This window comes from Antennarius striatus, chromosome 23 (genome assembly GCF_040054535.1).
Source record: "Antennarius striatus isolate MH-2024 chromosome 23, ASM4005453v1, whole genome shotgun sequence".
Taxonomy (NCBI): Eukaryota; Metazoa; Chordata; class Actinopteri; order Lophiiformes; family Antennariidae; genus Antennarius; species Antennarius striatus.
In genome coordinates this window covers 9,555,564-9,576,750 of record NC_090798.1, presented here as the reverse complement: position 1 = coordinate 9,576,750, position 21,187 = coordinate 9,555,564, and the positions used below count along the sequence as shown (strand labels likewise).

Sequence of the window (21,187 nt, the reverse complement as noted above, 5' to 3'; positions counted from 1 at the left end):
CAAACCAAGAACCAACCTGGTTCATGTTGTCATGATGTCATGTCATGATGTCATGTCTGCATTCTTTCTACCTTCCTGCAGGGGGCGACAGGACAGGGTTAGGGTTGGTTCTGGGGGCACAGGTGTGTGACGGCGGCCTGTGGTGAAGCAGGCCGCCGTCCATTGTGGATGAAACATTTTCACATGTGAAGCACGAGACAATCGTTGTAATGACGTCACGTACATCTGACCCGTCGGAACAGATGAGTTGAGAATCCAGCGGTTAGCCGGGTCTCAAGAAACATAGGAGAAGAAGGGGGCGTAGCCCTTACGGGGCCCCGCTCGCTCCACCAACCCCTACGTAGCTACGCGGTGACGTCAGATCTCTAGAAGATGGCAGGAGCGCATAAGGCGGAAGGTAAAGGAGCTTAGACGGTTCGGTTCACCGCGGCTCCCGGTGCTCCTGATATTGCTTGATAATGATTCTCCATGTCCGCAGGTTCGTGAAGGAACGGCCGGGATTAGCGGACCTCCTTCCGGTCCCGAAGCCTTGCTCTTCGGCTTCCTGAGCTGCTTGGTGACTGCTGAGGATTTAGCTTAGCCTGCTAGTCGCGCAGCCAGCATAGCCGCTGGTTGGTTTATGAACTTTGTTGGTTCGGGTGGGATGAGAAACATCTGTCAACTCAAACCAGCAGATTCCAAGTCGAACCGTGAAGCTGCGCGGAGCTGAGAGTACTTCCCCGGTAGATTTAAAGACAGCTCGCTGACCTGAGAAGGCCGTGACAGGCGCTCCGTGATCCGGCCGCAGCAGCCAGGTGAGTCCGCGGTCTGATCCCGGCCTCCGAGGACAGAGCATGCATGTGGGTGTCTGCGTGGGATGGACTCATTCATCACCGCTACCCACCCCGATCTGTGTCATGGTCCACACGCGACGTGTCAATCCACCCACGCAGAAACACACTTGTCGAACACACCCCGTTCACACTTTAGTAGATTCAGCTGTTGCTAAGCAACAGGGAGCTGCTGAAGCAGAGCAGCCTGAATCCGTTCGTCAGTATTAAATACCCGTTGCCAACAGATACTGAAGTAAACGCAGATCAAACGACCTATTGGTCAGATGGTAGCTGTCGCAGTGTATTCAGGGACGACTGGTTTTGGTGGGTGCGGAGCTGGAGTGAATGTCGGCATCGTCTGTGTGTGCAGTGGGGCAGCATTGGCCGTCAAGGCTTCTGGGAGACTCATCCTGCATGGACTGGACTCCGCCATGAGCACCAGGGAGATGGTTTCCACGGAGACAGGTCAGTGTGAAGGTAATGACATCACACAGGTGGTGTTTATATGGCAGATGGGTGCTGGGTGGGGCTCTGGTCCTTTGTCCTCCTCCTCCTGACACCTGCTGTCTGCTGGTTATCCTGTGTGGCTAACAATGGCGGGTTGGTTCTGACCCGGCTGAATCCCTCGTGTCAAGGAGGACGTGAGGGACACCGTGCAGCCGTGTGAGGCTGCGGTTCTACAGAGGACAGGTGTGATCCTCTCCTTTCCTTCTGTACAGAGGACAAAGCACAGAGGAAGGTGTTCCTACCCAACAAGCTGCTGGAGTGTCTCCCCCGTCTGTCTGCTCTGCCCAGCGAGAGGCTCCGCTGGAACACCAACGAGGTGAGGGCTGCACCCTCTGACGGACGCCAATTGGCCTCATATGGACAGGCGCCCTAACGTGATGTGTTTACATCTAACTTACAGGGTTAACTAATGTCCTACCACAGTTGTCACATATTATGTTTTTCCAAGCTAATTCCCTCAGTAGCAGTAGCTAAAATTAGCTCATCTACAGCCCACATTGCGATTGTTCATGAAGGATTGACTCCTACATGAAAGGTTGGGTTCTTGTTACCGAGTTGTTGTCATTCCGTCATTAACCAGGTGATTGAGTTGTTGATCACTGAGCTCTCTAAGAAGAAGAAAGAAAGTCAACTTTAATAATCCCCAATGGGGAAATTATCTTTTTCACTCTCACATTACATACTTTTACAGTAACATGCATAGACAGACATTTTTTTTTTATGTACAGGTCCCTGAAAACAACACACTCAGGGCCTCTAGGCATGCAAACACAGCAAACTGTATGGGAGGTGAGCATACACCTCCCACCGTCAGATCACACTTCGATGGATGTCCTGGAGGGAGTGGGACTCGAACCACCAATGGCTGGGCAATATGCCTCAAGACTTCTGCTTTACCGCTGAGCCACTGCCGCTCCTCTAGCTAGCATTAGCCTCCACTGACTGTGTAGAGTGCTGTCAGGGAGTGTCCTGGTGTATTTGAAGCCTGCTGGTCCAGATCCGCCTTTCAGCAGGAACGCTACTGGTTGTTTTCACTTCCTGCTCTGTTCTCCTCGTTGTTCCTTTGCTGCTCCGTGTATGTTTGTTTTGTTTTGTTTTTGTTTTGTTTTTAAAAAAAAATTATATACTTGAGTAATCCCTGAAGGAAAATTAATCTAGTTAATCACATGCATGTTAGTTAGTGTGTACAGGCCCTGAACACACACACACAGGGGGCCTGTACACACTTACTGTATTGTAGAGTGGCAGGCAGCTCCTGCTTGGTGCGCCCCAAATGAGCAACTTGTAAGGGGGACGGCGCCTTGCTCAAGGGTGCCTCGGCAGTGCTCTAGAGGTGAGCTGACACCTCCCACTGTCGGCTCACCTCCGGGTGTTTTGGGCGGGAGCGGGAATTGAACCGCCGATCTCCGATCATTGGACGACCCGCTCTACCGCGGGCTCTACCCCTGAGCCACTGCCGCTCCCAAGGAATGCTGCCCCCGTCGGGGTCTCCTTTTGCAACAGTTCTCCTCCCATCCTCTGGGGGCGCTGTTCATGGTTCTGTGTCTCTGCAGGAGATCGTGTCCTACCTAATTTCATTTGACAGACATGACGAGTGGCTGTCCTGCACCTTGAAGACCAGGTATGGACTTGCCGGCGCCTGCCAGTCACAGCTGAGGGAATACAGAATGATGACTGTTCTGGTGTTTCAGGCCAAAGAACGGCAGCATCATCCTGTACAACAGGAAGAAGGTGAAGTACAGGAAGGATGGATACTGCTGGAAGAAAAGGAAGGATGGAAAGACCACGAGGGAGGACCACATGAAGCTCAAGGTCCAGGGCATTAAGGTGAGACATCCTCCACACAGCTCCCCCTGCTGGGCCAGAGGGCTGTCCAGCAGCCAATCAGGGCTGGTTTTACTTGTTGAACACATCCAGCTGCGGAGTAGCCTCTGGGAGCCAACAGGAAGTTGGCCATTTTTATGTGGCAGACGTTTTGGTCAATTCCAGGCATTTTATTTTCATTTTCCTCATAGAGGATCAATGTCATTGACTAGTTGTTTTTAGAATTATTATTATTATCATCATCATAGTTGTTATCATTATTACTATCATTATCATCATTATTATCATTATTACATCCCGCTTCAAAGTCGTGATGTATTGTAATTGTCAGTGTTCGTGTGTTCGTTCTTTCTTTAGTTTGTCCACCAAATATCTTAGCAATCGTTGCAGATAGAAAGATTAAACAAACAGCACATTACTCGGGCAGCAAAGGAGATCAAAATGAGATGCTGACAATGACCTTGAGAAAACTAGGTCAAGGTCAAATTTAAAGTTTTGAACACTCAGGAACCGGATAAGATGAGAAAGACGAGGGAGAAGGCCTGAGTAAGACTATAGAGTTGATCAGAGCACTACCTTTGATCTTTGACCTATGCAAGTAGGTCATGGTAAAATTTTGAACTTGGGTGTTGCGGGATGTTGCAGTCTGTGACTGCATTACTTCTAGTAAGCATTATTATCATTATTATCCTTTTTATAATTATCATTATCACAATATCGTTGCTGTTGTTCTTCTTCTCTTTTCGGCTTTTCCTTTTAGGTGTAGCCACAGCTAATCAGTTGCCTCCATCTAACCCTGTCTTCTGCATCCTCTCACACCAACTACCTTCAGGTCCTCTTTAACTACATCCATGAACCTCCTCTTTGGTCTTCCACTAGGACTCCTGCCTGGCAGTTCAAAACTTAACATCCTTCTACCAAAATATTCACTATCTTTTGGACATGTCCAAACCATCTCAGTCTGGCCTCTGACTTTATCTCCGAAACCTCTAACATGTGCTGTCCCTCTGATGTACTCATTCCTGATCCTATCTATCCTGGTCACTCCCAGAGAGAACCTCAGCATTTTCATCTCTGCTACCTCCAGCTCTGTCTCATGTCTTTTCCTCAGTGGCACTGTCTCTAGACCAAACAACATCGCTGGTCTCACCACAGTTTTGTACACCTTTCCCTTCATTTTAGCTGAAACTCTTCTATCACACATCACACCTGACACTTTCCTCCACCCGTTCCATCCTGCCTGGACACGCTTCTTCACCTCTTTTCCACACTCTCCATTGCTCTGGACTGTTGAGCCTAAGTACTTAAAATCCTCCACCTTCTTGATCTCTTCTCCCTGTAACCTCACTCTTCCACTTGGGTCCCTCTCATTCACACACATGTACTCTGTCTTTCTGTGGCTTGTCCTTACTAGGACAAACCTCCACCTCTCTAGCTTCTCCTCCACCTGTTCCCTGCTCTCACTACAAATCACAATGTCATCTGCAAACATCATAGTCCATGGAGATTCCTGTCTAACCTCGTCTGTCAGCCTGTCCATCACCATAGCGAACAAGAAGGGGCTCAAAGCTGATCCCCAACGCAGTCCCACCTCCACCTTGAACTCCTCTGTCACACCTGAAGCACACCTCACCACTGTCTTACAGTCCTCATACATGTCCTGCACTGCTCTAACATACTTCTCTATCACTCCAGACTTCCTCATACAATACCACAGTTCCTTTCTGGGCACCCTGTCGTATGCTTTCTCCAGATCTACAAAAACACGATGCAGCTGCCTCTGGCCTTCTCTATCAACATCCTCAAAGCAAATACTGCATCTGTAGTACTCTTTTTTTTTTTGGCATGAAACCATACTGCTGCTCACAAATGCTCACTTCTGCCCTTAGTCTAGATTCCACTACTCTTTCCCATGACTTCATTGTATGGCTCATCAGCTTTACTCCTCTGTAGTTGCCACAACACTGCACGTCTCCCTTGTTCTTAAAAATGGGCACCAGCACACTTCTCCTCCATTTCTCAGGCATCTTCTAAGATCCTGTTGAACAACCCAGTCAGAAACTCTACTGCCACCTCTCCTAGACATTTCCATACTTCCACACGTATATCATCAGGACCGAGTGTCTTTCCACTCTTCATCCTTTTCAATGCCCTCTTCACTTCATCCTGACAAATCTTTGCTACTTCCTGGTCCACAACAGCCACCTATTCTAGTCTTTGTTCTCTCTCATTTTCCTCATTCATCAACTCTTTAAAATACTCTTTCCATCTGCCCATCACACTACTGGCACCTATCAATACACTTCCATCCCTATCCTTAATCACCCTAACCTGCTGCACATCCTTCCCATCTCTGTCTCTCTGTTTTGCCAATCGGTATAGATCAGTCTCTCCCTCCTTACTGTCCAACCTAGTATACAAGTCATCATAAGCCCCTTGTTTGGCCTTTGCTACCTCTACCTTCACGTTATGCTGCATCTCCCTGTACTCCTGTCTACTGTCCTCAGTCCTCTATCTCACTTCTTTTTAGTATCCTCTTTTTCTGTATACCCCCCTGTACCTCCTCATTCCACCACCTAGTATCCTTATCTACTTTCCTTCCAGATGACACACCACGTACTCTCCTACCTGTCTCCATGATCACAATATTATCATTGTTATTATTAATTATCATTATCATGATCTTCATTATTATTATCATCATTATAATTATTACATCCTGCTTCAAAGCGGTGATGTAATTGTCAGTGTTCGTGTGTACATTCGTTCGTACATCCGTCCATTTGTATGTCCACCAAATATCTTCGCAACCGTTGCAGATAGAAAGATGAAACAAAAAGCACATTACTTGGGCGGCAGAAGGGATGAAAATGAGATGATGACCTTTAGAAAAGTTGGTCAAGGTCAAATTTCAACTTTTGTACACTCAGGAACCGGATGAGATAGATGTGGGAGAAGGTCAGTGCTAGCTTTGATCTTTGACCTATGCAAGTAGGTCAGAGTAAAATTTTGAATTCAGGGGTGTCACGGGATGTTGCTGACTGTGACATCCTCGGTTCTTGTATTATAATTATTACCATCATTATTATACAGTGATCCTTCGCTATAACGCGGTTTACTTTTCAGTTTCGCTACTTCACGGATTTGCATCGTGCATTGTGTTCTGCATTCTGATTGGCTAAAAAGTCACTCCGCTTCTTCTCTACCTGTGCGTCAATAACATTGCCGTTTAATATGTACACGTACGTAAAACAGCTTGCCAAATTTACATTACGTATGTGCAAATTCTCTTGCAATTTCGAGTTTCTCTAAAACCCATAATGTCGACAAAACGCTCTGGACCGACAAAAGCACCTGCGGCAGGACCCAAAAGGCAGCAGAAGATTCTATCTATCGCAGATAAAGTTAAACTTCTGGACATGCCAAGGGAAGGTAAAAGCTATGCGGCTGTAGGTCGGCATTATGGAATTAATGAACTTCCGTTCATTCCATAAAGAAGGAAGAAAAAAACATAAGGACGACAGCAGCAATAAGTTTTAATAAGGATGCAAGAAGGGTTGCAACTGTCCGCAACAAGACCATGGTAAGGATGGAGTCTGCATTAGCTCTGTGGATTAATGACTGCAGGAAAAAAAACATAACGTTGGATATAAACGTTATCTGCACAAAAGTGAGAATACTGTATCAAAACTTTGCTGACAGGGAAGAGGAGGATGCCAGGCCATCAACAAGTGCTGTTCACGTAGTCCCAAGCGCATTTAATGCCAGCAAGGGCTGGTTTGAAAACTTTAAGGAACGCTTTGGACTTCAAAATGTTTCTCTGCACAGAGAGATGGCCTCTGCGAATACCACTGAAGTAGAAGCGTTCGTGAACAATAAATTCAAAGCGATCATTGAGGGGGATATAAGCCTGAACAAGTTTTTAACATGGATGAGACTGGCTTATTTTGGAAACGAATGCCCTCCTACACCTTCATCGTGCAGGACAGAAGCCAAAGCCCAAGGATTTAAAGCTCAAAAAGATCGTTTGACTCTGGTTATGTGCGGAAATGCTGCAGGTTTCATGATTAAACCAGGGCTTATTTATAGGTCTGAAAATCCCAGAGCACTGAAATACAAAAACAAGTATGATTTGCCCGTTTACTGGATGTACAATTCAAAGGCTTGGATGACAAAAGCGCTCAATCTGGATTGGTTCAAAAACTGTTTCATCCCGGAGGTCAAGTGTTATTTGAGAGGAAAGGGACTAGACTTTAAAGTGCTTCTGCTCGTTGACAACGCCGGAGGTCATGCTGATGATTTGGCATATGATTGTGTGCAAATCAAATTTCTGCCGCCAAACACTACATCCCTGATTCAGCCCATGGACCAAGGCATCATCCGTGCTTTCAAGGCTCTCTATACGCGCAACACCCTGCAACATCTTGTTGACGCTATGGACTCGGATCAAGATTTCTCACTAAAGGTCTACTGGCATGGATACACCATCGCATCATGTCTCCAAAACATTCAGAGGGCCATTCAGGAGATGAAAACTGAAACTTTGAATGCCTGCTGGAAAAAACTGTGGCCAGAGGCAGTGCAAAACCCAGCTGGGGGCTCGCTTGATGAGGTCCATCACTCTGCCGCAGATACAGCTGTGAATCTGCTAAACAGCTTGGAGAAGACGGCTTTAATGACATGAGTCCGGATGACATAAATGCCCTGATTGATGCAGACTTGGCAGAAATGACAAAGCCACAAAGAGACGATGAAAGAGAAGAGGAAGAAAAGGACATAAGTGTGGCTAAAGATGAGGAGGAAGGACTTTTGGTTGCTTAGCAACCATGGTGAGAATGGCCACTGAACTTCAGCGAGTAGCTCAAGAATGGGACACTTTGATGAGCCGTTCATTACAGTTCTCCAACATAATCGATGGTGGCATTTCGGTGTATAAGGATCTTTTTGCAAAGAAGAAAAAAGAGCGACAACAACTGCCTATCACCATGTTCTTCTCCTGAACAAACACATCTGCACCACGGGCTTCAAAAGAAGAAAACACTGCAGAGCGGAGTCACGATGCAGCGACTCATTCTGAAGTGCAGTGAAATACACCTGAGTCACTATTTGTCCGACAGTGCTTTGTATTTTTTTCATAATCATTTAAATTTTCTCCCATTTAATCCAATTACTCAGGTCGCGGTGGGCGGTGCAAATCTCCGCAATTTGAAGCCTTCTGTTCACATTGATGATTAAAATTATTATTTGACAGTACAGTACAGAAGTTATTTGTTGAAAAAAAATTTCTAAAGTACTTTTATTTGTGAAACAAATGTATGAGCCTTTAAAATGGTTTGTTCTTTCTTTTCAATGTACATAGAGTAATTGTATAATAATTGTAAAAAAATTAAAGTTTTCTACTTCACTGATTTTGCCTATCACGGGTTCTTTTTGGAACATAACCCCCGCGAAAATAAAGGGATTACTGTATTATCATTATTTTTTATTATCAATGTCATCATTATGATCATTAGTGATAGTGACTGAACCCTGACTGGGTGTGAACCAGTAACCACTGACTCTCTGTTCCAGTGCCTCTATGGTTGCTACGTCCATTCCTCCATTGTGCCGACATTCCACAGACGATGCTACTGGCTGCTGCAGGTTCCTCACACAATCAATCAATCAATGAGTCAGACTGTCAGTCTAACAGTCAGTCTGACAGTGATAGAATCAAGCTTTCCATTGGTTGATCAATACCTGCATGTGTGTGACAGAACCCTGACATTGTGATGCTCCACTACCTGAATGTGCCATCCCTGGAGGATTCTGGGAAGTGTAGTCCTCTGTTGTGTGCTGTGACTGACCGCCATGATGGTGTCAGGTGGAGCCGTGAAGACCTGCTGAACCAGCTGAGGCCCATGTGTAAGATGACGTGGTACCAGTACCAGAACCTGTATACTGACATGGGGTTCTAATGGGTTCTGCTCAGTCCACAGCATGAAATGTTCGCTGGCATCGGGAGATTTCAGCATCGAGGAGTTGGTTCAACACATTCTGGACCAACAGAGAACCAAACCACAGCCGCGCACACACACCTGCCTCTGTAGCCCCGCCCAGGGTAAGGCCTCCCTGTGACATCACTGCAACATCATGTGACATGACTTTTACAGCTGTGTGGGTTTGTGTGTGTGTGTGTAGTAGTTTCTTCAGGGGTGAACATTCCCCACCGCTGCAACAGCACTAAGCACCGCATCATCTCCCCCAAGCTGCCCGTCGTCTCCTCTTCCTCACTCGCCACAGACGCAGGGGAGACTGGGAGGGGAGTGGGCGGAGACACCAAGATACCCCTCCTTCATGCTCAGAGCAGCCCTGCCCCCTCGCCCTGCCCTGTGTAAGTGTGTGTGTTGGTCACGATAACGGGAGCCTGCAGAGAGCGTCATATCGCCGACTCTCTCTTCCTATTTTGCAGTCCCGCCTCCTCCTCCCCCCCCACCCACAGGGCATCACAGACCATCGCCGTGGGCAACCATGGCAACGGCTTCTACGAGCGTGGTGCCAACTTGACGACGGTAGCGCTGCCCCAGAATGCAGTTCTTGTGATGGCGACGGCCATCGCAGGGGGAGGGGAGGGGGACGGGGCCAGAGTGGAGGAGGCGGGGCAGGGGCGGAGCCTCTCTCTCACCCACGCCGGGCAGCTGCTGCTCTCACCCGCCCTCCCTCTACCTGCTGGCACATCCTCGTCCTCGTCCCCGTCACCCCCCTCCTCCTCACCTACTCCCCCTTCCCTGCCTCCCCCTCCCCCCCCTGTCCAGGCCACACTCGCACTCACCCTCCTCCCCTCCCCAGTCATCAGCAGCCTCCTCCTCACCCCCTCCTCCTCCAACACCTCCTCCTCTATCTGTTCTCCTCCTGCCGCTGCTAACAGCCCTCCCTCTTCCCCATCCTCCCCTTCGTCACCCCAGCCTTCCTCGTCTGCCCCCCCAGCTTTTGACCCCGACTCCTTCCTCAACTCCCCCAAACAGGGGCAGACGTACGGGGGCCCTGCTCCTCCTCCTGCCACAAACCCCTCCCCCATTCTGTGCTCTTCCTCCCCCGTGTCTCCCCCCTCCTTTGCCCTGTCCCTCTCTCCCACATCCACCCCGTCCTCCTCCGTCTCCCCCTCCTCCTCCCTGTCGTCTGACGCAGACCGGAGGGACTCAGCCCCTCCCTTTCCTTCCTCCTCCCCCCTTCCTCCCTCTTGCCTCCCCTTGTCCCCCTCCTCCTCCTCCGCTGCCCCCCTCTTACCCCTCTGTGTGGAGCTGGGTGCTCTGGTGGAGTCGGGGGGAGGCCAGGGGGAGCAGGAGGTGGTGTGCGATGAAGAGGAGGTGAGAGACAAAGGAGACGATGATGAAGGCAGCGCCCCCCCAACCAAGATGGCCGCCCTGCACGTGAGTCTTAAAGAGACAGGCACTGTCTGGTGCGTCTGTCTGTAACGTGAACTGTGTCTGTTGTCCTGGCAGACAAGCCCCAAGCCCTCCAGGTCGTCTCCACAGCGACAGACAGGAAGTAGTGTCGCGTCGCTGCTCCTGGTTTGCCAGAAAGCGACACGCCGACTCGGCCACCCCGCCATTCAGACGTCATGCCAGAGTGATGGGCGGCAGCCTTTGGTCCTGGGGCTGCCCCTTAATCAGCTGTGTCCACCTGAAGTCCAGCCGTTGGTGCAGCTTTCCCAACATGCCCTGGGGCTGCAGCAGACGCCTGATGCCAGCGCTAAATCTGACACGGTGTCTGACAGTGACTCGGTTCTTACCACTATCTCCATGGATACCAGTCACCTGGCCAAGCCCCTGATCCAGGTAAAGGCGGAGCGGAGGCGGGGCTACAGCTCGGAGGACACCAGCATGGACACTCACCTGGAAGAGGAGGCGGAGCCTTGTGGGCGGGTCGTGGATGACCTGGACATCTCCTTCGACAGTCAGTTTCCCGACCTGATGTCAGACCTCATCGGAGAGGATGCCCCACCTACCGCGACTCACCCCACCCCCGCGGCGGCACCCAACCCCCCAGTGTTCCCAGCTGGCATCCGCTACGTGGTCCCACCCCAGCCCTCCCCCTCCTCCTCCTTCCTCCCATTTCCTCACCCGTTGTCCTCCAGCCGCCTCACCTCCATCACCGACTTCTCCCCCGAGTGGTCCTACCCAGAGGTAACCAGTCATGTCAAGCACTGCTCATCCACTTTCTGCGGGTGTTGTGGCATCTTCCTGACCCCTGTCTTCCTGTCTAGGGAGGGGTGAAGGTGCTGATCACCGGCTCCTGGAGTGAGCTGTCGGGGCGTTACTCCTGTGTGTTCGATCAGAGCGTTGTCCCGGCGACGCTCATCCAGCCCGGCGTCCTGCGCTGCTACTGTCCCGGTAGGCTCCTCAGGTTTAGTAGGCTGTGTAGCCTCTAAGGCTCTGTAGGGTCAGTGATGATGATGATGATGGTGATGGTCTCCCGCTGTTGTAACACAACATGTGTTATAACAGCGCTGTGCTAGCATGTAACACAGTTACATGCTAGCACGCTAACATTAGCAGCCACACCTTCCCCAGCTGGTCTTTTTGTTGAGATTAGCATTTTGCTAAGTGTTGGCGCTCCTCCCACCCAGGGGGCATGTCTCCCTCCTGTCTGATGCTAATGTGTTAGCTTTCAATGCATCATTCTGATGCTTGGCTAATCCTGCTCGAACAGATGTAGGACTGATCATATGATTGGCCAGGAGACAATGATGATGTTACTCTACTTAATACTTTTGATTTGCAGGAGGCAGAACGTAGCAGTCAGGTGGGCGATATGGTCCTAAAGTAATAGCAAGATATTTCATGTTTTGGTGAAAGCTATATTCTTGAAATAACAAATTTTTCAATTTAGAATTGAACACATTGTTAAAACTTATTTGTCAGCATAAAACCCACACACACACGTCAGGTATTGCTCACTGCTGTAAAAAACAAACGTTTGTCTTTAGATATTCAGAATAAAACTAAACCAAATACAGGTAGTCGTCGACTTACGACCTATGCAACTTACGACCGATCGACTTTACGACCACAATGTCCGGGTAACGCGGGCATTCCCTCCAGCCACAGTACTCACGCTCTGAGACTCCCGCGCTCTCTTCAGTCCCCACGGCGCACACACGCTGTTCAGTCACACTGTGAGATCAATAGCCCAGCCCACTACTGATGGGCTGGGCTGCTTAGGAGGCTGTGACGGAGAAATGTATGAATGGCGTATGGAAAAACTGTCAAGCGTTACGTGAACTCTTCTGCTGGATTTGAAAGTGACGAAGAACTTGATCAGATTCGGGAGAAAATAGTGAAACTGGCAAAAAACCTCTCCTTGGAGAACTTACGAATGATCGCGCTGTAAGAAGAACTGATCGCGCTGGAAGAAGAAAGAGTGGAAGAAGAAGGGAGAAGAGAAGCAGAGAAAGAAGAGGAGGAAACAGAAAAAATGTTCACCACCAAAGGCTTGTCGAAGGCTTTTCCCTGTTAAACTCCGTACACACTTTGAAGAAATGGACATAGAACATAGAAACATTTGCAAGGATTGAACGGATGGCAAACGACGCTTTCCGTCCATATCGTGAAATTTATGAGGAGAAAAAGAAACGAACAATTCAGACAAAGCTCACAATGATTATGAAAAGATCGTCTCCCGTTCCCACCAACCCACACGCTGCCCCAGCTGACGATCCGGACGACCCCCAGCCAAGAACCAGCGCTGCTGGATTTAATTTTTACTTAAGAGTCGATTTACGACCAAGTCGAGTTACGACCGATCTGTCGGTCCCAATCGCGGTCGTAAGTCGACGACTACCTGTAATTCAAATTCTATTCAGAATATCCAATTCCAACCAAATATTCTAAACAGGAAATTTATAATATTCGACTCGACGAACACCACGTTTCCTCCTGTCATCACGTGGCGTTTGTCCTGTCAACGAGTCGGCAATGTCATTTTGTGCTAGCACGTGGCTAGCGTTAACCGCTGACCCCACCCCTCCGTCTACATGCCTCCTGCTGGTCTTTGTCGTGTTCGCCCTCCACCGCTGCTGTTTTTAGGTCCCGACTCCTACTCACAGTCGTACATGGTTTGGCCCCACCTTCAGCGGTGACCTGACTATGTTCAGTCTTTTCATTGGTCGACCTCAGACAGAACTGACCCTCGCTTTTCTCCATCCCAGCCCACGAAGCCGGTCTGGTGTGCCTTCAGGTTCTGGAGTCCGGAGGCTCTGTGTCGTCATCGGTTCTGTTTGAGTACCGGGCGAGGAACGCCAGTTCCCTGCCCAGCTCTCAGCTCGACTGGCTCTCATTGGACGGTAAGACGCGACGCCGCACACGCCCCTCCCCACCACATTCTTCATCGCAGGCAAGCAGGCAGCTAGCATGTCACAGGCTAACGGTCCACGCCAGCTGGAGAGCTGCCATTGACTCACATCATGTTTTTGCTAGGGTGGGTGTGGCCCAGGCTGTGCAGTGACATCAACAGGCACCTGGTGGTGGTGACACCCACCCGGGTTAGCATTAGCCTAGCTCCTTTAAGGTCCAGTAAAATTAATAACAAGCCAGCAGCAGACGTGACGGTGAATGCAAGGTTAGCAGTAAGGTGTCTAATGTTAGCTACATTCACAGGAAGCTAAGCTAATTAGCTTCAGTCATCCTGTGCTGGAAACTAGCATATCTCATACATCTCTTTACGCCCACTGGAACCAGGGTGGGGCTTCAGGTTTAAGGTCCTGCTGCCTGAGGGCCCCCCCAGCAAGGGGGGAGGGGGGGCTAGCTGCGGCTAGCAGCGGCTAGCTCACTCACAGCACAAGACAACGCCTGCAGATTGTTGACGGTTGTTGTTGTCATGTGACATGGCTGGTGGAGAGTGACCAATAAGTTTGTGTAGTACACAAATGGGCATGGGCGGGTCTGTTTGTTATGTTAGTTCCTCCCTCATGGGGTCTGATTGGTTGTTTGTTGATTGATTCTCTTCCTGGTCACTCATTAAATGTCAGCGACAAATTAATCAGAGACTGGACTCTCCCTCCCCCTTCTGTTCTGGGTTTACGGGTGTGACTGCCTCCCATCCCACTCCCCTCCCTGTGGTTTTCCCAACATGCCTTGCTCTCTTTTTCTAAAGCAGTTGATCCTCGACTGCTCAGTTTGCTCACTGCAACTTAGTTCAGAGTGTGTGTGTGTGTGTGTGTGTGTGTGTGTGTGTGTGTGTGTGTGTGTGTGTCATCAGCCCTGTGTGACTTGAGCGTTAACTCATCCTGTGACATCATCACATACCCAGAATGCCTTGCACCTGTTCTCACACACTCTGACGGAGGACGGGCAGCGTGCAGCAGCAGGTAGGGATGCTGTGGGGTTGTCATGGTTACGCAGACACAGCAGCCTCTGGTCAGTGGTGTTGATTAGGACAGCAATCAGGCGAGTGGGACTTGTGAGTGGGAGGTGTGGTTCTAGTGGATGTTTCTCCTGTGGGTTTGTTCGACAGGAAACGTTCCAGGAATGTTTCCTGTAGCCGACAGCAGCGTTAGCGCCAGTCACGTAGAGGCCACGCTAACGCTGCTGCCAGTTTTACAAAGGGACACCACAGACACACCGACATGGTGACCTGGAACATATCAGGAAATCAGCTGAAGACGAACCGATTATGATCGATCCCTCCTGATTGATCCTTATTGATCACTGATCATTTATCAATCAGCGTGGTTAGCTGTGTGCTTGGAGTGTGATGTTTGTTTGATGCTGTTTGGTTGCATTCATTTTTGATTTGATTTTTAGAACAGAATTGCTGTGTGTGTGTCTGTGTGTGTCTATGTGGGTGTAGTGTTGGGGGATGTCTCAGTGTATCAGGCTATATTAGGAAGTCTGCTTTTATTTCCCACACAGACGCTGCCAAGCAGCCAGACGATTGAAGTCAGCCGAGATAGTTTCCATTTGACAGAGTGTGTGTGTCTTAGTGTGTGTGTGTGTGTGTGTGTGTGTATGTGGGGGGTTGCTTCACAGAGGACTTTTCCATTTGCCCTGTTTAGGCCTGTCAGCACACGCGTCAACATACTTTTCTGTGCAGCAGTCATAACTTCCTGAGTGCTGTTCAGTGGAGGAGCATAACCATAGCAACCAGGTTCCAGGCTGTCTGTTATATTTATTTACTGACTGCCTTCATATTAGTGATCCAACCTTTAGCTGTATGTTAACAGTGTTCACATCAGGGTGACAGACAGGAGGTGTCACTCTGTGTCTGTTCTGCGTACAGACAATCAGTTCAGGATGTCTATCCTGGAGCGCCTGGAGCAGATGGAGCGGCGGATGGTGGAGATGTCCGCCCGCAGTAGCTTCAACCCGCAGCAGCAGCAGCAACAGGAACATGGCAGCCAGCTGGCCACGCCCCCTCCTCCACCCCTACCTCAAGACCACGGAGAACAGGTGAGAGAACAAAAGCACTGGCTTGACAACCATCGCCTTTTCTGGTCTAGCATGTGAGTAGCCAAGCATGTGTTTGTGTGACCATTAGCATTGTAGTCTCTGATGTCCAGTCATGTGATCCTTTAGACCAGGGATCACCAGATGGCGGACCGTGGTCTGGATCCGCACCGTGTGATGGTTCTGTTTGGACCAGTGACCACTCCATGATAAATTCATGAGAGTAGATTTTCTTGGCGCATTTTTTCTGACAGTCGCGGCTACAGACAGCGGGCCCTGCTCCTCCAGTTAACACGGCAGTAGCGGGACTCAGTTCAGCCAGTCAGATCGTTTGTTTACCTGCTCAGTCAGTGCACCTGGAAGTGAGACAGCCTGCTGCTGCTACCGCTGTGAGTTTACCGCTTCAGCGGAGCACAGAGGAAGGGAGACAGTGAGGACAGAACAGCTCCAAACAAAGGGAGGTTAATGAGGAAAACCGCTGGTTAACAATGAGTGGACGGAAATTATCTTTATTCCTCCGTCAAGCACTTCCAAACCATTTTACCTCATATAGTCTGAACACGCAAGAGTAATTAATTAATTAATAATGTGAAGCGCCGCTACGAAACAAAGCACAGAGCTTTTGCGCAGAATTATCTCCTGAGTGCAAAATGATCAAACAAAATGCAAACGAATGTTCATTAGAGGCATTATGGATTTTGGGGCGACATAAAACATCTTTTAGTGATGGGATAGTTGTGAATAAGTGCTTAAAAGCTGCTGTTGACACATTGAGGGAAACCAGAAAGATGAGGTATGTGGAAAAACTCCCAATGTCAGCTTCAACAGCAACCAGAAAATCAGAAATATTAACAGCTTGATGCAGCTATTCAGAGAGAACCATGCATATCTGTGGACCATGATGAGTTGTAGCTTTCGTGTGTCATGTTCCTTCACAAAGTTAAGGAGCTGTTTGCTGAGTGTAAGACCACTATGAAACATACACAAGAGGAGAGGACATACATGCAGAAATAAAAGAGATGCTGACAAAGTCCAGTGGTCTCTTTCACCACAGACGACCGAGACCACCACAAGGTTACATGTGTACAAATAAATTACTGGCAGGCCACATGCCCCCTTTTCTAATGAAGAAAGTTCTGTTTACATTTTTCCCCTGGAAGAGCCAGTTTTTATTCATGCTTTCTGAACATCTTAATGTTTTTTTACTTGAAGTGTAGGCCTTCAGTTCTTTAGGTTGGGATGTCTTTAATTTACTAGAAAAAAAGATTATTCAGCTTTTTGCACTTTACCTTTAATTCTGAAGTTTGTGTGTTCTTCAATCTAACATAAAGGCTTGAAATTTATTTGCCTGGGTCTACTTTTATTTATGGTCAGGTAAAAGAGCTAGCTGTGCACTCATTTAAACATATCCTGCATTGAAAGTTGATAATAAATGATAATGTGGACATAGGGACTGGCTGTAAAACACAAACTGGACTTTGGTTCGGACCTTTTACTAAGAGGAAATCTTTATAACTGGACCTCCGTGATTTTTAATTGAATACCCCTGCTTTAGAGCTACTGGTTCTGGTAGTGAGGCAGAGCAGCTTCACTTGGACCGTGTGCTAACAGGGATAGAGCTATGTTAGCTCTGCTAACCAGTCACCAAGGATAGAGCTAGGCTACCTCCGCTAACAGTCACCAAGGATAGAGCTAGGCTAGCTCCGCTAACAGTCACCAAGAATAGAGCTAGGCTAGCTTTGCTAACAGTCACCAAGGATAGAGCTAAACTAGCTCCGCTAATCAGTGATCAAAGATAGTTAGGCTAGCTCCGCTAACCGGTCACCAAGGATAAAGCTAGGCTAACTCTGCTAACCAGTCTTCTTTCGTCAGTGTTCTCAGTGGTTTGAGAGGAGGATTGTGGGAGTTTGTGAGAGGATGATGAAGGGAGGACGGTGGGGAGGAGGAAGAGGAGGAGCTGAGAGGCTTCATCACTCCGTCCGTCATCGGGGCATGACCCTCCTCCACCTGGCTGCAGCACAGGGCTACACACACCTGATTCACACTCTGATCCACTGGAGGTACACACACACACACACACACACACACACACACACACACACACACACACACACACACAAAGGTGACTGACTGTTGTTGTTTGTGGCAGGAGTATCCATGGCGACAGCTTGGACCTGGAACAGGAAGTGGATCCTCTCAACATCGACCACTTCTCCTGCACGCCACTGGTAAACGACACAGCTGTCCTATGATTGGTCAGGAGCGACTGATCCCTGCAGCCAATCAGAGAGTGGGACTGACGGAGGCGTGTTGTGTTCCAGATGTGGGCGTGTGCCCTTGGCCACCAGAGAGCTGCAGAGCTGCTGTACGGCTGGAACCGCTTGGCTCTGGGCATCCCCGACTCGCTCGGCCGCCTGCCGCTGGCCGTGGCTCGCTCTCGGGGACACACCCGCCTCGCCATGGCGCTGGAGGAGCTGCACACACACACACACACTCCACCAGCAGACACGCCGCTGCCCCCGTCGCCCCTGTCCACCAGCCCAGACACAGGTGCGCCCACTGACACAGAAGTGTGTGCTGACGCCTTGGGTCATGGGACACCGTTCCAGTGCTCTGATTGGTTCTCCTCTGCTTCCAGGTCTGAGCTCCTCCAGCAGCCTCCCGTCCCCTAGCGACCCCTCCTCGCCGTCTCCAAGCTCTGCTTACTCTAGTGGCCCCACCCCAATGGACACCTCCCCTTCCTCAGTCTCGTCCCCATCCACCTCCACGTCTTCCCTCCCAGTCTCTCCCTCCTCCTCCTCCCTCCCCCCAGTGTCTATGAGCAGTGGGCTGGGCTCAGGTGAGTCATGTGACCGTGTTTGATGACATCACCGCTGCGCCGAGTTGTGATCATGCTAATCGCTACCCATTGTTCAGATTTCACCCGCAGCCAATCCAGGGACTCTCCTGTCCACTTCATGGACTACGAGCTGGACAGCCCTCCGTCCCCCGGCCACGCCCATGGTTACACACACACACACGCACATACACACATTGCGGCGACGCTGGAGGAGCAGCTGCTGAGCTACAGCGAGAACGTGGAGAACGAAGGGGAGGAGGTGGCGTACCTGGAGGAAGAGGTGCTGCAGGTGTGTGTCAGCTGGCGGTGGGGAGGGTTGCCATGTCCTCATGATCTGATGTCCTGTTCCCGTGGCTACCGCCTCGTTGCAGGTTGACATGGCAACGCTGGCAGAGCAGATAATCGAAGCGACCCCAGAGCGAATCAAACAGGAGGACTTCTCTACGGGGGCGGAGTCACCACTCAGAGAGAGGCGGGACAATCCAGCCATACAGGACACCTGGCTAGCCACCTACCTGGACACTGTGGACACACCCTCACAGTCCCCGCCCAGGTAGGAGTGTCTGACATGTGCAGCCTACCGGCCACCACATCTTCACGAGGCAACAAAGCAAGTGTGTGTGTGTGTGTGCGCACAGGCGTGTCTACCCCCCCTCACCCCTCAGTGCCCTGGCGCTCCAGAGCCTCCGCCCTCCCTCCTCTGCAGCGTGGGCGGAGTTCCTGAATGCCTCGGCCAATGGCAAGATAGAGCGAGAGTTCGCCCTGCTGACGCTGACGGACGGCGAGCAGCGGGAGCTGTATGAGGCGGCGAGGATCATTCAGAACGCCTTCAGGAGATACAAGGTGCACACACACACACACACATACAGTACACACATACAAACCGCCACCTGATTGGCTCGGGAAGTTCACTTATGACCAGGTTATGGGATTTGAACCCACAGCTTTATTGGATGTTAGCTGTACAGTGGTGTTTGTGTGTTTGTGTGTGTGTGTGTGTGTGTGTGTGTGTGTGTGTGTGTGTGGTCACAGGGTCGGAGGTTGAAGGAGCAGCAGGACATGGCGGCCGCCGTCATCCAGCGGTGCTACAGGAAGTACAAGCAGGTGTGTGTCCAGCTTCACTGACAACACTAACACACACACACACACACTTACGACACACGCTAACACACACTAACACACACACAGACACACTAACCTGCTGTGTGTCTCTCCCTCTCAGCTAACATGGATAGCTCTGAAGGTAACTAGAGGACAGTAGATTAGTCTACACCCACCTCCTGTGTCCTCTCTCCTGTCTCCTGTGTCCTCTCTCCTGTCTCCTGTGTCCTCTACCCATCTCCTGTGTCCTCTTTCCCATATCCTGTGTCCTCTCCCCTCTCTCCCGCCTCCTATGTCAGGCCATGACCCCTGACCTCTACTCTGTCCGCAGTACGCACTGTACCAGAAGATGACACAAGCGGCGATCCTAATCCAGTCTAAGTTCCGTTCGTACTACGAGCAGAAGCGTTTCCAGCAAAGTCGGCGGGCAGCGGTGCTGATCCAGCAGTACTACCGCAGCTACAAGCAGGCGCCGCGTGCCGCAGGCCACGCCTCCAAGATCAAGTAAGATCATCTGACATGTGACGGCGCCCCCTGGTGGAGGAGGCCTCTGATGGGCTGATGGTAAGCTGGGTTCTGCTCTGTCCAATCAGGGGCTCCTTTCTGACCAAGAAGCAGGACCAGGCGGCGAGGAAGATCATGAGGTTCCTGAGACGCTGCAGACACAGGTAGACTCACTCACACCCACACACACACACACACACACACACATACGCACGCACACACACACACACACACACACACAGGTGACCGTCGTCCGTTTGTCTCCAGGATCAAAGAGCTGAAGCAGACCCGCGAGCTCGAGAGGCGAGGCCTGACCACTTGAAGCGTTTCAGCCCCGCCCACCTCTGGGAGGAGAGGCCTTACGTGACAGCAGGCTCCACCTACCTGACAGCAGGCTCCACCTACCGATTTGTCGGCTCAGCCTCAGGCTCCTCCTCCACCCACACACCTCCCTCCTCCCATAATGCACTGCTCAGGCTAGAGGTGGGCGGAGCAAACGGAGTTGATGGAGGACAGCTTGTGTACACAAACAGAACAAAGCTACAATCACAAATAGATTTATTTATTACCATAGCAACAGCTGGTGTGTGTATGTGTGTGTGTGTGAGTGTGAGAGACGGTGTGTGTTTCCAGAGTCTTAGCCCCGCCCCCGACCTCTGACTCAGATGTTTAACTCATTAAAATTCATCCTGATTAAACATTTCAGACAGTCGTTTCATTGGTTCACAGGCCGTGTATGACATCAGACATGTGACATGACACGTGTGATATGAGATGTGTCTTGCCCCTGTGACCTTCACAGGTTTGAAGGTGGATGGACGTGTGACATCAGACTGTTGCAGCTAGATGTGTTCTATTTTTTTTGCTCTGCTCTTCGGAGGCTGAGCCTGACTGAAGCTGTTGCCGTGGCAACCAGAGCGTTGTCTTCTCAGCTGCTGAAGCTTTGCATGAATTTGTCTTGAGTTGTTTCAGAACCTTTGACCCCTGACCCTCATCAAGGAATAAATCAGCTGTTTGCTCTGCGGCTCGACTCGTCATTTATCCTCAACCACAACAGCCGTCCAGACACACGTGGAGCGTTCAGCTGACTCAGCAGTTCTTTGTGTGGTATCCACTCACACATGAGGTCTTGTGGGGTCCAGCAGCCTTCAGTAACTGACTGCACTTCCCACAAG

At 50.1% G+C, this 21,187-nt stretch overlaps 1 protein-coding gene across 3 annotated transcripts; it reads left to right on the top strand.

The window, feature by feature from the left end:
* Nucleotides 1-294: 294 nt before the first annotated feature.
* On the top strand, nucleotides 295-21,034 carry camta2 (calmodulin binding transcription activator 2). Of its 3 annotated transcripts, none has more exons than XM_068308874.1 (27): nucleotides 295-397; nucleotides 479-794; nucleotides 1,183-1,277; nucleotides 1,532-1,635; nucleotides 2,873-2,940; nucleotides 3,011-3,146; nucleotides 8,715-8,786; nucleotides 8,900-9,047; nucleotides 9,115-9,243; nucleotides 9,324-9,516; nucleotides 9,595-10,552; nucleotides 10,625-11,308; nucleotides 11,389-11,515; nucleotides 13,333-13,467; nucleotides 15,402-15,571; nucleotides 17,441-17,628; nucleotides 17,718-17,796; nucleotides 17,890-18,118; nucleotides 18,207-18,407; nucleotides 18,485-18,696; nucleotides 18,779-18,960; nucleotides 19,046-19,250; nucleotides 19,440-19,511; nucleotides 19,630-19,650; nucleotides 19,840-20,012; nucleotides 20,102-20,176; nucleotides 20,280-21,034. In XM_068308874.1, exons 3-27 carry the CDS (start codon nucleotides 1,244-1,246, stop codon nucleotides 20,332-20,334), a joined length of 4,650 nt encoding a protein of 1,549 aa, XP_068164975.1. In that variant the 5' UTR covers nucleotides 295-397; nucleotides 479-794; nucleotides 1,183-1,243; the 3' UTR covers nucleotides 20,335-21,034. The 3 variants fall into 3 exon arrangements, with proteins under 3 accessions (XP_068164975.1, XP_068164974.1, XP_068164976.1); XM_068308873.1 differs by having other exon boundaries at nucleotides 1,183-1,289; XM_068308875.1 differs by lacking the exon at nucleotides 19,630-19,650 and having other exon boundaries at nucleotides 1,183-1,289.
* The last annotated feature ends 153 nt before the right edge of the window (nucleotides 21,035-21,187 follow it).